This window comes from Protopterus annectens, chromosome 10.part0, assembly GCF_019279795.1.
Source record: "Protopterus annectens isolate FY-2018-M chromosome 10.part0, PAN1.0, whole genome shotgun sequence".
Classification (NCBI taxonomy): domain Eukaryota; kingdom Metazoa; phylum Chordata; order Ceratodontiformes; family Protopteridae; genus Protopterus; species Protopterus annectens.
This window is the reverse complement of record NC_056744.1, coordinates 1,662,142,138-1,662,158,642: the sequence shown is the minus strand read 5'-3', so window position 1 is coordinate 1,662,158,642 and position 16,505 is coordinate 1,662,142,138. Positions and strand designations below refer to the sequence as shown.

Below are 16,505 nucleotides of genomic sequence, written 5' to 3'. Positions count from 1 at the left end.
AGGTGATGAGAAATAGTGATTGTGTTATAATAGAGGCTGATTTGATAGGCATGGTATGTATTTGGATAACAGAGTATGAGTGAGTTGTGGTGCAGGTAAAGGGAGAGAAGAATGTTTAATGGGTTTGTATTTAGTGATGTAAAAAGGAGGTGGAGTTATTGGTGGGGGTTGGGTAGTTTTGTTGATTGGTTATGGACTGGAGAAGAGTGTAGTTTGGTAGGTATAAGTGTAGAAGCACTGGGGGCGGGTGGAAATTGGGGGCAGGGAGGGAAGCAGAGTGAGCCTGTAGGGTGAACAGAGCAAGAAGAGGAAAAGGAGAAGAAAGAAGACCAGCCAGCAAGGAACAATCAGGAAATAATCAGTGAGCAGGGAGCTAGCTAAAAGATAAGGAACAGAAAAGGGTAAAGGATGGGGTCTTTATGTTTTTCAGGTAAAAGTTAAGCAGGATGTTCACTGGGGGTAAGGAACCACTCACAGGGTAGCCTTATAGAGACTGAGCTGTTGACTTACTATGTATTGGGCTGAGACTATGTTATTAACTTAAAATACAGTGATGGGAATATTAACTTTAGTTATGGGGGCTGGCAAAGGAAGTATGTTGTCACCTAATGGCCAGACTATGAGACAACTACAGAATAAGGAAGTGCAGACAACGGAGTAGGAAATGAGCCAGGAGAATAAATGGATATAGTGCTGTAGTAGGCTGCTAGCGAGCGCACACAGTGTAAAAAAAGCAATACAGGACTGCAGTATTTAACACAAGGTTACATACACTTTTTAAATTCTAGATGTTGGGAAAGGCTGAAGTGGACAGGAAGCAATGCAGTATCTCATTTAGGTGTTTCAATTCAGAGGCTGGAAGCCTGGAATTTAAGTTGAACAGAGGGAGAGACCTGGGGCAGCATGGCTGTACCGAGACGTTTTAAATTCTAGATGTTGGGGAAGGCTGAAGTGGATAGGAAGCACTTCAGGATCTCCTTTAGGTGGTTCAATTCAGAGGCTGGAAGCCTGGAATTTAAGTTGAACAGGGGGAGACACCTGGGGTAGCATGGCTGTAGCGAGAAGTTTTTAATTCTAGATGTTGGAGAACGCTGAAGTGGATAGGGAGCACTGCAGGATCTACTTTAGGTGGTTCAATTCAGGGGCTGGAAGCCTGGAATTTAAGTTGAATAGAGGGAGACACCTGGGGTAGCATGACTGAGAGCAACGCATGAAGCCAGCAGCCTACGGCAGGACAGGAGTGGAAAGGATGAGAAGGTCAGATAATCTGAACCAAAAGTCAGGCTACCCTGTCACTCAGACTAGTACATCAAGAAACACTGCTTTCCAGATTCATATGTGTAAAAACACTGTGAAGGAATGCATTTAATTAAAGTAGCTTCTGACTTCACCTAAAAGAAAAATCAGCAACAATATGTAATAAAATAAATATACTAGTTCCACATTTACAGAACAGTTTGGTGCTGCTCCCCCTGACATCATAAGAACATCAGGTTACAAGATCTACTGGTTTGCTGAGTGAGGGTTAACTACTGAAATGCTTTGTGGCATGACATAACATGCCAACTGACTTAATTATTCACGGTGCTACAAAACCCCATCTGAATCACAGAAATTATGTAGCCTCATGAAAGCATTTTTCAATCTATCACTCAGTTTCTGATTCTAAAAGAAGGCCATTAACATTATATTTTATTCTAATAGAAACAAAGTAACTATTTGTGGGAATAGTGGGAAGAATTTCTGTCTAAAAGGTGGGAACAACATTAAGTATTAACAGTGTCTGTGCAAATACACAAAGGGTGGATTATAGAAAAGGGAAATTTGACAAGTTTATTTAGCCCACAGATGTAGCAGAGTTTATCTTGAGTCCAGATCTTTGAATTTGAGAAAAAAATTACTAGACATTTCTAAAATGAACTGCTTAAAAAGGTATTTAGAGTGAGATAGTTTTAATCTTTGATTAGAAGAGCTGTCAGCATTGCCCCTTTAAAAGGAGGTGGTCACTTCTCAGCACATAGTACTTCCTGTGCTCTGAAAATGGAACTAAAAAGGGGTAGTTGTAGTTATGTGGCTTGCAGTATATAGAGTAGAGTTTACGTATGACACATTATTTGCTGTTTGCCTGATAACTCAGTTTGTATTTAGATCATCTGTTTACAGGATTTGATATAAAACAACAAACCTGATATGGTATGAATTTGGGCAGGAACTTTGATGAAGAGTTGCACAGTGAACTGATTGCTTGCTGATTTGGTGCAAAGATACCAGAGTGAAGCAGGAATGTACACAAAGTACGAGAGAGACTGCAGGGAAAAAGAAGCGATGAATAATTTGTGTGCTACAAATGGAAGAAAAGAGCTGTGTTGTAGGGAGCATAAAGAGAGACTGGAGTTATTTTGTAAGGATGATGAGACCTTTATCTGTGTCATGTGTGTTCCCAGACATTCCAGCCACAATTTTGTCTTCCTGCATGAGGCAGTCAGTGTGTATAAGGTAAGCGACACTGCATGATAGCTAATTTTATATAACAAGGTTCTTATAGGGATTGTACTGAAATTTTTTTCCTGAATTTTCAATCTGGGATGTGTGTGTTTAGTTATTACTTATTAACATTAGTATTGTTTTTGTTAGTGCTTAATAACAAATCAGTTAGTTTTCTTGTATATTCTTGGAGCATAAGCAAGGAGAACCTTTATTATGGAGAATTATGTTGCCATATTGTTTTCAAATAGAATAATACCTGAACTGGCCAAAGTATACGTGTGTACATGCATGTGCAGGAGTGTAGCCAGATACTGACATTTTGTATGCAAACCTAATGTTGTTGTCCCCACCACCTACCTATCATTTTAAAGATGTACTTAACACTCAAAACACTACCCCCAGCCATAAAGGAAGGGGGCGCCTAATTTTCATTTTAGAGTCGCTTTACTTTCACACAAGCATTCTTTATATATCTCTATAAAATAAATATTTGTTTACAGAGTTCTTAACATTCCATGCTTTTGGAGTGTTGAAGTTTTCAAGAGATGCTCAGAAAAAATGTACTCACGTGTGTAAATTGAGTATACCTAGCTATACCCTTGTGTATGTGAATGCACACTGTGGATAGATAAATACACTTTCAGGCAGAAAGAGAGATGGGAAAGTGCCTTTACCATTCTGATGCTAGCTGGCTAGTAAATTATATAGTGTGAAAAGTTTAGAGGCCATATTAGAAAAAGAGGCTTCACTGTATTCAGATATCATAAATACAAGTGGGGGTTCATGTCCGACACAACCTAATGCAGTTCTGTGGCCGTGGTTTGCTTAGACCTTAACATGGCATGTAAAATGGCTTCCTTAGACTTTAACATGGCAATTGACATGGCTTCCTTAGAATTATCAAGGTATGTGACATGGCTTCCTTAGACTTTAACAAGGCCATGTGACATGGCTTCCTTAGACTTAACAAGGCCATGTGACATGGCTTCCTTAGACTTAACAAGGCATGTGACATGGCTTCCTTAGAGTTAATAAGGTATGTGACATGGCTTCCTTAGCCTTTAACAAGGCCAATGTGACATGGCTTCCATAGCCTTAACGCCTGTCAAATGGCTTCCTTAGACTTTGACAATGCATGTGAGATGGTACAGAACAAATACTGAATTAATTAGAATGACATGGACTGAGTCCCTTGTTGGTAGCATGGATAACACATTAACTAAGTAAGGTCATTGGAAATGGATCCTACTCTGTAGGGAAGCTGGGGAGATTCACCACATGGGTGATCATGGACCAGTCCACTTCATTGTTCTTATAAAAGGACTGAAGGAAAAGTTAACCTTTATGCTGATCTCTCCAACTTATTTACATATAGATTAAGGTTTTGAAAGGAAGAGGGTCAGCTCTTGCTAAGACTGTAAGGACTGAGAATCAGCAGTTAATTACAATTTATTTTACTCTCAGTTACATTCATCTTAGTGCTTTTTTTTTGTTAGTTTTACTGTTTTTACAGTTTTTCTCAGTTACTGTACCCACAATATGATGTCATGGTAGAATGGGTAAATTATTTACATATAAATGCAAAGCAGTGAGGGTAATCAAAAACAATTTATTTAGTAGAGCAGCTTCTTACCTATATTGCTGTCACTACTAAATTAGCACATATGCTCATTTTCAGTGTACGGTGCCCCACCTGCTAGACCTGCTTGACTACTTGCCTTTGTAGGAAGTAAGAGACTCCTAATGATGCGTATATCATGGAAATACACTATCCTATCCATTAAGTAGTGCAGCATCATGGGTACAGTCTTTCATGATGTCATGGTAGGGAATTTCAGCTCTGAGAAAAATGCAGGAGGTTATCTTAACAAAATAAAATTGAAAAGCAACACAGAATTTGCACCAAAACTGTGCAGTTTAGTATTCTATATGGTATGGTAAGAAGGTTATTTCCAACTCTAAAGCTTTATTACTTACTTTTCCTTCAGAATGTGACCGATCTACTTTAAATTCAGTGTGCAAAATGCAGTATAATGGCTGCATAAGGTAAGAAAGAGAGGAGGTGGAGATTACAGATAGAAAGTAGTAGCAGTAGCAAGGGAAGAATGGAGTCTTGTCCAATCATATATCACTATGTCATTTTGTCTCTCTTTCCATCAAGCAGGAAGGGGACCCTTTTCAGCCATGACATGGGCCAGGGAAGTGTTCCCATTGTATGACAGGCCTCTGAATTAAAATATTTACATTAAAATTGTGTGACACAGGTAATAGTTAATGACCCTTTGAGAATAGCCCCTAACAGGTATATTCACAAAGAAACAACATTGTGAAGTGTGAGCCCAGAGAAGCATCCAGTCCCTTTGAGTTACTGACCTTTGTACACTGTACTAGTAATGAGGGGGCTTAGATCTAAAATTAACAAAAAGGTAAGCATGCAGTGTGTGTGAGGGCAGCTAGAAAGGTAGGGGTACAGTGGATATACACGAATGGCCATAAGTGCTAGAAATCTGCTGTTTCCTCTTTTGTACAGACATTTGCTAGATCCTGTCTGACCCTGTCACTCACTGTGAAATTCCAGTCATCTCTTCATTCATAGGATGGAGATCAAATAGAAGTAGTTCAATGGAAGATGACAGAACAGTATATGGTGTTGATGGGAAGCCATGATGTCTGCAGCCTTTTTGTGCAGTGAACCAGTTTCTATCTGAGCTGTCAGTGACCCAGGCTTGATTTGTGTTTGTTTATTAATGCACAATTTTCCTGTAATTTCAGTAGCACTTGGCAGTTTTTTTCTAGCTGTACATGTCCTTCAGATGCTTATAAGTTAATCCTGTGAAAATGTTCTTATCGGATGCACAGGTTAAAAAAATGCTGTAGACAATGTGTATGTAAGCCATGAACCACTGATAAAATAATTGGATAGCAAATCTAATACTTTAAATAAACAACCGAGCACTTTTGTGTCTAATTTTATGTCTTCATCGGAGTGGTTAAAGTATGTTTATATATGGGTTGGGTGGAGTGGGTTTGATCCACTACTGATGAGACTGGATAGTGTTTCTTGGTGCAGGAATGAGTAACTCATTAATAGTATCAACTTCACACTAAGTCATTTGAAATGTAGCAAATAGATTGAGAACAGTGTGTCTGTGCATGTGTCTGTGTGTAGGAGAGGATTAGTGCCATGTGTGGGTTAGTTCAGGTTTGATGGTGGTGGTTTACATGTGATAGTTGCTTTGTTTCTATTTTGGAAATGTAATCGCTTCCAGTGTGGCTTCTCAGTGTGCACAACACTCAGTCCATTCTGTTAGGTGTTTGCACAATCATAGAGTTGGCATATGTAAGTTCAAGGGGTGCAGAGAGGCCTTCACATGAGGTGCAGGGTAGATAGACCTCATACAAAAAACAATGATGGGTGTTTTTATGTGCTTTTCTTGAGTGTATGATAATTTGAGATTCATAAAACAAACATATAAATGTATGCAGTTGACAGCAGCATGTCAAATATCCTTACAGAAAACATAAGGTCAGAACTGCACCATGTCAAAAATATTCTTACAGAAAACAAGGTCAAAACTGCACCAGCCACTAAAGGAAAACTGTCTCCTTATGTGATCTACCAACCACAAAAAAAGCAAAAAGATAAACCTATCACTTTGTCTAATTAGTAGTATTGTTAGGTAAAGGGCTTTTCATAAGGTAATGGGTATGGCTGGGATTGGGAGTATGGGCAGTTATTAGGGTTAGGACATATTAGGATGAGCAGGTGAGGTGATGCCCCTCCCCCACACCACCTAACTATGAACTAACACTTGTATTAACAGAAGTACTGTCCCTAACTTAGTGTGTAATACCTTGCCAAAAAATCCTTTCTCTAATAATACCATTAAACAAGACAGTTCATACACAGCAAAACACACTAAATCTGTCCCCTTCTATCCCTAACCTACACACACACCACTAATGCCAAGATTTTTTTATGTCTGAAAGTTTCTACATTAACACAAAATCTGATTTGCCATAATCACAAGCACGTCCCCTACAGAAAACATTCAGGTTTCCTCCTTTCATTAGCTTGTACATGTGATGGAGCACTTTTAATGAATTGCGATAGCTGTAAACTGTTGACAAAGACAATATTGAACAGAGTGTACTGCACCTGTAGTTTAGTAATGTTGAGGATTGTAATATTATGTTTGGGTCTGTGATCTGAGGTTCAGTTATTTGTGGTTTACTGTATTGTGCAGTTGTCTTTTCAGTGATTTGATGCTCCTGTTTGCAGTCAGACTTTCATGATATAATTATACATCATCATCATTAACCCCCTTATTCTGATTCTGTAGATGGGGTCATGGTGTTGTCATCTGTCGCTATCCCAGTTCAGTGTACTGCCCTGATGTCTCTGACAGTCATACCTATCTGTCCCAGATCTTGTCTCATGCAGTCCATTGTCTCTTTACTGGATGCTCTTGTTTATTCTTGCCTTGTTCCTGTTTCTCCCAAATCATCTTCACCAACTTATCTTCTGCACGTGAACCACCATAATCTGTTCACTTTGGCATTCTCTGCACTTGGAGATACTTCGACTTCTGCTCTGATATTGTCGTTTCTTCATTCTTTCGCACAGGTTGCATCTTATCACTCATCTCAGGCACCTCCATCTCCATCACCTCTGCTTCCTCAGCTGTTCTGCCTTCACTGCCCAGGTGTCTGCAGTATGCAGAAGTAGTGGTTTCATTACTGTTTTGTGCACCCTTCATTTCCAGTCTATATATCTATGTCTTTAACAACATTGTGTGTGTGCGTGTGTGTGTGTGTGTGTAAATTGTGTAACTACATGCAGAATAATAAGTCCTACATTATAAGTAACCAACCATAACCATCACTCTTTAAAGGAAAACACCACATTCTCCTACCATTTAACTCGACTCAGGTTGCTTTTCTCACTATAAAATAATTCCAGTACTGTGTAGGTGCCTGAAAAGTACAGTTGTGTACTCTTACCATAAATGTACATGTTTGAGTGTGTTCACTGTTGCAGTCATCACTGTAGAGTTCTTCCTGCCAGCAGCAGCCCCCGATCGGCCAGAATCCCAAAGTCTGGATCGGGAGCCAGCTGAGGTCGCATTTATCCTGACTTCAATGCGCCAGAAGGTATAAAGACCTCAGCTGATGCCATTTCCCCAGTTTTTCTTGCCCCAGATGTCAGGTGCCCAGAAAGAAAAGGCTAAAAAAGAAACCATGCCCAAAACCTCAGCAGCCAAAATACCTCATAACAGATAATACTCAAGGAAAAAACAAAAGAGGGGATAGGAGGGAGGGTAACCCGGACTGCAACAGTGAACACACTCGAAAATCTACATTTATGGTAAGAGTACACAACTGTACTATGTCCTTCGTGGTTCACTGTTGCAGTCATCACTGTAAGGTTGAGTCCCAAAGCTAAGAAAGGGTGGCTGGAGGAGAAACAGAGGGAGCGGTCACAAAACCTTGCAAAACCGCAGAAGCAAAACCTGCCCTGGATTTAGAATAGAGAGGGAGGTTGTAATGCTTAGAAAAAGTATGTACAGAACTCCAAGTAGCAGCTTCCAAAATATCCTTGGTAGGAACCTCACAAAGAAAAGCTGCTGAAGTAGCAGTAGCCCGGGTAGAATGAGTCCTAACATTAACAGGAACTGGATTGCCATGATAAGAGTAACATAACTTGATGCAATGGGCAATCCACTTGGAAATAGTTTGCTTAGTGATTGCTTTCCCCTGAACAGTAGGAGCATAAGCGACAAACAACTGATCAGATTTCCAGAATATCTTGGTCCTGTCCAGGTATAGACTAAGCTGTCTGTGCACGTCTAGAGAGTGCAAAAGACTTTCTTCCTCACTTTGAGGATTAGGATAAAAGGTAGGCAAATGAATAGACTGATTCAAGGCCACTGATGAAACCACCTTGGGCATAAATGTGGGATTAGTCCGTAGAGATACCCTGTCTTGATGAAAAATAAGGAAGGGTTACACAGCCATGAGTGCTTGCAATTCCGAAATTCTTTTAGCAGAGGTAATAGCTAAAAGAAAAGCAGTTTTCCAAGACAAAAATTTTAAATCCGTGGAAGCTGCAGGTTCAAAAGGAGACAAAGTTAATTTCTCCAAAACATAGTTAAGATCCCAAGTGGGAACAGGAGCCCTTATAGTGGGCTGAATATTCTTAGCCCCTCTAAGAAATTGTTTAAGTAATGGATGAAAAAAAATCAGAGGATCCGTATCGTAATGTGCAGAAATAGCAGAAGCATGAAGCTTAACAGACGAAAAGATAGGCCCGTATGTAATAACTTTGTCAGATACTGTAAAACCAGAGGAATGGTCGGAACAGAAGAATCACCACCCTGGACTTGACTCCAGGAGCAAAATCTTTTCCATTTTCCCGCATAAGATTTTCTAGTGCTGGGCCGTCTAGCTTCAAGGATTACATCCAATACCTGTTTGGAAAGGGCAGAGGTGTTTACAGACCCTGGATCCGCCAGGCAGCTAGATGCAGAGTGTCAAAGGAAAAAACTTCAAAGACCACTACACGTAAGGTTCAGTTAAGGCACTTTAATTTACTTGCTGCAAGGAGACAAAAAACATGCAAATACAAGGATTTGTCTAACTACTAACAGGAAGTATCTTCATTCTTATACTGTTTTACAAGACATGGCCTTCTAAGCTGACGTAATCAAACACAACTTTAAGCATTGTACTACAGCAGGTGTTACTTCAGATTTTCTGCTGACATGACTAGATTTGTGAGAAACTTTTCAGGAAAACAACCTGGCCTTGATGACCAGTACTTTGCTTACAAGCCTCTATTGTACAGTGTTACATTTCAAGGTACTCTTCTAATACAGATACAAGCAAATGCTGATTGCAATTCATATTTTCAAGCAGGCTTTGTCCTAATTATCTGTTACTTCTACAGCTGTGTATGTTCTCATAGCACAGCGGAACTTATTGTCTGAGTTTCATATAAGCAGTATTGTTCTATTCATTATTTTCCTAACGCAAGCAGAAATCATCTGCTTCTCGGTAAATTTCCAAAGCACAATCAAGATTTAGCTGACAATACAAGGTCAGAAAGCAACTGCAGTTTGTACATATTTATGCAGTATGAAATAGAATAAAAGTGTTAACTCTTTTAGGCTCTGAATGCACTAAGCATATTACTAATACACACATTAATACATATTTTTCTAACATTTCCCTCCATTAATACTTTTATTCTACTTTCAAAATAAGCATAAACAGTGTGTTTTCTTCTCCTAACCTCTTCCACTCAGGATTTGCAGTTAAGAGAGTCATTCAGTTTAAACTTATGAAAGCATTTTCAGTCTTTTAACAGTTCTTCAGGCTCAGTACTTTGATATAAGGTTTCAGAAACTGACATGTCTATAAAGTCTTTAATCAGTCTTTTCATGCAGGGGATGCCACAACAAACACATACTCCCAGCAGGAGCATACCTACACAAATGGCAATCAGGATGTACATTGGATGGTACCCCACCCCCCCCAAACCATTTCTGGAAAAAGTCTGTCAGAGGGTTTGGGCCTGGTTTGGACACTTGCTGAATCACCTCAAGATGATTGTCTATCTCGTGTTTATGGTCAGGAATATACGAACAGCACTCTTCTTGGATTAAAGAGCACATATTACCTCTCGCCGCTAGGGTGAAGTCAAGAGCCATGCGGTTTTGGAGCACTACAGTTCTCATAGCATTCAGTTCATCAGTCACCAATTCGAGAGCAGAAAAAGTTGCATTGCTCATTACTTCGAGAAGTTTTGACAGTTTTCTCTGCACTTGGGGATACTTCAACTTCTGCTCTGATATTGCCATTTCTTCATTCTTTCCCACAGTCTGCATCTTATCACTCATCTCAGGCACCTCCTTCAAGTGTGTTCACTGTTGCAGTCATCACTGTAGGGTTCTTCCTGCCAGCAGCAGCCCCCGATCAATTTCACCGCTCCATATGCTGGTAATATGCCTGCTCACGATATTACGCTATCACTCAAGTCCATATGCGTCAGCCCTTTGCCTAGGGAATGATGGTCTTTCCAACACGCATCGATTTGTCCCACTGGATTCACAGGTTTCTTGATGACCTCTCGGACATTTCAAATTTTTCCTCGAGGCAAAACTGCAGTGTGTCATATGGCCAGAACCAGGTAACCCAAAAAACAACTGCCGGACCAATTCTCAGGTAACCATTTGTATGCCTTTCTGCCACACACAAAATAACAGTCCTCTACTTTAGTAGTAACCTTGCTATGAATATACACTCGCCCTACATGAAACATTTTTCTATCAATTATAGACAGCTGTTTATAAAGAACAGAATTATGTTTTACTTCAAGTGTTTTATGCATCAATCCAAGAAATGAATCATAGTTTGTATTACAATAAAGATCTACTTTGTTTCCTTTAGTATAACATCTATAAGGAACAGTCACATTGCTATTGCTCCAACCCACTTGAACAGTATAAATTTTATAAAAACACACAGTTCCCTTTTGTGGAACAGACAAGTGCAATGCTATTTTATCTTGCGCTGTAATGGTTGAGGTATCATAAATCAAGTTTTTCCAGGTCTCATTGACCCCTAGGGGGACCGTAGTCATTAATAACCCCCCCCCCCATATGCTGTTGGCAAAGCTGTGAAAATCCAGCAATTCGAAACATTAAAAGTCTCAGCATACACATATTTAATTGCCTGGTAAGTGTTAAAGTTTGGATGCCAGTCTATGAGTAACGCTTCACGTTTATTCAGTTCAGTCTGTGTGGCTGGGAAAAGGAAAGGCCGCAACAAAAAGATTATTGTCACTAGTACAGTTAACAGGATGATTATGCAGTACTTCTGAGGAAAGGGTTGTTCTGCATTCCTGTTTCTTCTGGACTCTATAATTTTTACTCTTGGCATGTAACAAGATTTTTGTCCAGTTCAAAGTTTTTAACTGACTTACAGTGCATCAGGTGGATCCAAGAGGCTCGCTCCGCTATCTTGACTGCAGTAGGTGTTGACAAAAGTACTTGATATGGACCTTCCCACTTCTGAGACGTCCAATTCTTTTTCTTAACCACCTTCACCCAGATCCAAGTTCCAGGGGACACTGCCACTTCTGACGGCCCAGTTCATTCTTTATCTGAAACAGAATTTAACTGCAACAAATGTTTAGAATTTAATAACTTACGCATATACTCTGCTAATGTACCATCAGCTTCCTGGTCTGCGGGCATGAGAGATTTCCACTAAGGTATATAATAAGCCCTTCCAAAGAGCTTTTCGAATGGAGTAAATCCTTTTGCATTTGGAACAGTTCTCATGCTCAACAGTGCCAGGGGCAGACAGTACACCCAATTTCTCTGTGTTTCTGATATTAACTTCCTTAAGTTACTTTTCAAAACCCCATTGTGTCTCTCTACTAGCCCTGCAGATTGTGGGTGATACGCACAATGTTTTTTTTAAAGAAATACCGAAAAATCTACTTAGCTGTTGTATGGTCTGGTTCACGAAGTGTGTGCCATTGTCACTGTAGATCCTTTCCGGAATGCCGAATCTAGGGATGATTTATTCTACCAGGACCTTGGCCACTGTTGAAGCATCTGGATTTTTAGTTGGAAAGGCTTCCACCCATCTGGAAAACATATCTACAATGACAAGACAATACTTCTTATTTTCACATTTATTCAACTCTATAAAATCCATACAGGTAGTATGAAACGGATGCGGTGGTGTAGGGAAACTCCCTTGCTTGGGCTTTAGCGCCCCTTGTGCATGATGTTTATTACAAATGTGGCATACCGCACAGAATTTTTTAGAGTAATTTGAGAAGCCATATGTCGTGAACACTCGGTTCACCAGCTGTACCATCCCCCCTGTTGAGACATGGCACTGCCCATGGCTCAACAAAGCTGCATATCTAAACAAGTTAGATGGCAATATCGGTTTCCTTTTTTTTAGAGATGTACAGCCCTTTTTCAAGAATTGCTCCTCATTTTACCCATCTTTGTTTTTCAACTTTTGTAGTAAGTGTCTGCATTGTTTTTAACATTTCTAAGTCTAAAATCTCAGAGGGTTGTAATTCTTCATTCAAAAGAAATGCTTCTGAAGCTGCCTGCTTTGCAGCTGTATCAGCTCTCGCATTACCTTTTGAAATCCTATCCTGTTGCTTGGTATGAGCTACACATTTACAAATAGCTACTTTCTGAGGTAACTGAATAGATTCTAAAAGATCTAAAATAAACTGTGCATGATTGATCGGTTTGCCAGTAGATGTTATCATTCCTCGATTTTTCCACTGTTGCGCAAAAACATGTACAGTAGAAAAAGCGTACTGGCTGTCAGTAAAAATATTTACACATTTATCCTTTGCTAAGGTACATGCCCGTGTCAAGGCAATCAATTCTGCTGCCTGTGCAGATAAACTGTGTGGTAAAGATTTCGCTTCTATAATGTCTGTGCCAGAACCTACTGCATATCCCACTAGGTTCTGTCCTGCAGGACCCCTTTTGCATGAGTCTTCCACGTAATATGTCACCTCGACATCATCCAAGGGAACATCCATAAGATCTTTTCTAGGTAGTGTCTTTTGCTCAATCACCTGCAGGCAGCTGTGTGGTGTGCCATCTGCAGGGGTTGGGAGCAAGGTAGAAGGATTCAAAGTCGTACATCGGTCATGTGAGGTTGGCTCAACAATATAGTCATACAGGAAAGATGCCTAGCAGGGGAAAGATATGCTACCTTCTCTTGCAATAAAATAATCGCGACTGCATGAGGTACTCTCAATGTGAGAGGGTGGAACAACACTACTGAGGCCGAAGCCTGTACTGCCATTGCAGCTGCAACTACTGCTTGTACACAGTGAGGTAAAGACCGTGCCACCGGGTCCAGTTGTGATGAATAGTAAGCAATAGGGCATTGTTGTCCCCATGCTGCTGTGTTAACACTGATGCCATATATCCCTGCTTACACTCTACAGTTTGGAAAAAACGTTTATGATAGTTTGGTAATCCCAAAGCTAATGAGGACGCTATTAACTGTTTCAGTTTGCAGAAAGCAGATTCTGCTTCTGGTGTCCATTGTAACAAATCCTGTGCTGCCATAGGCTTTGCATAAATCAGGTTAGTCAGTGGTGCAGATTCCAAGGCATAGTTTGGAATGCAGCTGCGACAAAAATTAGTCATACCCAGGAAGGACATCATTTCCTTCTTGGTAGTGGGTTTTGGTGCTTGCAAAATCGCTATTTTTCTGTCCTCATCTAATGTCCTACCCTCCTTGGATATTACATATCCTAGGTATTTAACTTGTTTTTTCCAAAGCTGCAGTTTATTTTTGTTTACTTTATGTCCTTCAGTGGCTAAAAATTGTAATAGCGCTATGGTATCTTCTTTACAATCTTGCTGGGTGGGGGCCGCCATCAGGATATCATCGACATAAAGCAAAATCTGACTACCTCTTGGTGGGGTAAATCCCGCCAAGTTGCTTGCCATCTCTTGTGAGAATATTGTTGGACTTTCACAATACCCCTGTGGTAGTCGCGTATATGTGTACCTTTTCCCCTGAAATGTGAATGCAAACCAATACTGGCTGTTAGGGTGTATCGGTATCGAAAAGAACGCATTGCTGATATCTATCACAGAAAAATATTTCTGTTGAGGTTTTAAATCATTCAACAGGGTGTGCGGGTCTGGCACCGTAGGTGCCCTTGGTATTACTGCGTCATTTACAGCTTGTAAATCTTGGACCATACGCCACTCCCCATTCGCTTTCTTAACAGGAAATAAGGGTGTGTTACATGGTGAATCAGGAGATTCCACCAGCACCCCTTCCTTAAGTAAAGCTGCTATAATAGGTTTGATTCCTACCTCTGCATCTTTTCTTAAGGGATACTGTCTTTTTTGTGGTCTAAATGCTGACTTTGGCATAATAGTAACTGGTCCTGCTGTACGAATAAGTCCTACATCTGATTTTCCTGTTGACCAGAGAGTTTCTGGTATATTCTGTAAGGCATTCTCTTCCTCCTTCAATAGAAGTGCTAATCATCTGTCCTTGCTAGACTGCAAGTGTACAGCTGGGCAGGTATGAGTTATCCAATTCAACTTCTGCATTTGTATTCCCTGTTCTGATAATTCTAACTCTGTCTGTTTCTCCCATCTCGTGACTTTTTCTCCCAAGTCTACCCATTTCACGTTTTTGTCCTTAGTCAAGCTAATATGTGGTAATCGATTAAATTTGTAAAGTGCAAAGAACTCCTGGGGCAATGAACAGCTGGCTACACTGTTCCTTTCTGTGTCCCAGTACAGATTACGCAATATCAATCGGTTTGCACAATTTCTAAACAATTCTTGCTCATATTCCTTATCAGGTCCTGGTGTGTTACAATAATACAGAGTACAGTGCAACAAATGTTGTCTATCAATGTCAAGGGAGGGGAACTTGCTGATGGCTACATTCATCAACTCTTCGGTCACCGCCCCTGGACCAGTCATAACCAAGTCCTGACTGTACCAATAAAACATTTCACCCTCCGATTGCACTGCAAAGGTATCAATTTGTCACTGCGCTTCCATACCCTGCATAGTCGGAACTACTGCTATACCAAATAGCTGCATAAGGTCTCTGCCCAAGAGATTTACTGGGAATTTTGCAGAAACAACAATTTTGCTTTTCTGGGTCAATCCTGAAACAGGATCAGTTATCACAATATTATGGGAGAGAGGCTCCCGATACAGCTGTCCATTTGCTGCTTTCACTACTATGTAATCGGGTGACTCTGAATTCTCCGGCAGTTTGAAGGGATGTATCAGGGTCCGTGAGGCCCCTGAGTCACATAAAAATGTGACTTCCCTCCCTTCTACCAGGAGTGTGACTTCTGGTTTTGTGCCTTCTAAATAGAGCTCCAAGCTCAATAAAGCCAAATCCAATATTTCATTTTCCTCTTTATCCGTGACTTCCTCTATTTCTTCTGTCACATTCTCTACTCCTTCTATCACATTCTCATCTGTCCCTTCTCTGATATCCCCTTCTAGTGATTCCTGACTATCATATAGTCAGTCCTCACCCTCCTTATCTTCCGTGGTTGCCTTCTTGTTTTTCTTGCAATCCCTTGCCAAGTGTCCCTTTTTACTGCATTTAAAGCACTCACCCCTTTTCTTTCACCCTTCAAAGTCCTCTGATCATTGATCAGATTGTTTGTTTCCCTGGGCATTTCTCTTGCCCTTTTTCCCGGACTGTACTACATAAACTTCTGCTCTGTCTTCTACAGAAAATACTTGGGCTTTCTTTTTCTTTTTGCTATTAAAATGCCTTTCGGCATGCCTGGCATATTCAAGCAATGACTGTAATCTGCTTGTACGATGATCTACCATGTGTTTTGTAATAAAACTGCTTATGGGTGCAATACTGCCTTTCAAAAATGCATTCTTTAACTGCTGCTCATATGGGGAATCATGTGTCTGGTCTTCAGGAACCTGCATTCCACAGTAGTTATTAAAAGATTCTAACAGTCTGGCATAATATCTGTCAACAGTCTCACCTTCTTGTTGGATGCATTGATTAATGCAAGTCCAGTCTGCCCTGGGTTTCCATTTCTCAGAGATTCAGTCTGTAAGACCTTTCACTCTGTTGTCTAACTCTGCGCTGCCATGTGGGAGGGGCTTGAATGCAGCGTGACGGGGATTCCAGTTGCCACTGATCATGTGCCAATCTGGTCCCACAATTTGTCTGACTACTTTTTCTACCTCTTCTCCGTTTAAATTATAACTTAGCCTCATTCCTTGCAAATCTGCTAAGAACTTTCTAAAATTAACTTTTGGATGGGGAATTCCCTCAGTGCCTTTCCGGATGTCCTCCAGAGTCCAGGGTCTATACACTAGAATAGTTGGGTCCTGACTTTCTTGCCCTGTCTGAGGATTAGGTACTTCTATAAGTGGGCATATTTCTTCCTTACTCATAGATTGTGAATTTCTACCCATTTGACACAACTCAATGTCCCC

The 16,505-nt window shown here is 40.4% G+C and overlaps 1 protein-coding gene across 1 annotated transcript in view; it reads left to right on the top strand.

Moving 5' to 3' along the window:
- Positions 1–2,078: 2,078 nt before the first annotated feature.
- LOC122814393 (zinc-binding protein A33-like) overlaps positions 2,079–16,505 on the top strand; it is a 96,854-nt gene continuing 82,427 nt past the window's right edge. The window contains exon 1 of the mRNA XM_044086977.1: positions 2,079–2,496. Within this exon, the coding sequence (XP_043942912.1) occupies positions 2,284–2,496 (213 nt within the window). The 5' untranslated portion in view covers positions 2,079–2,283. The remainder of the gene's footprint in view (positions 2,497–16,505) is intronic.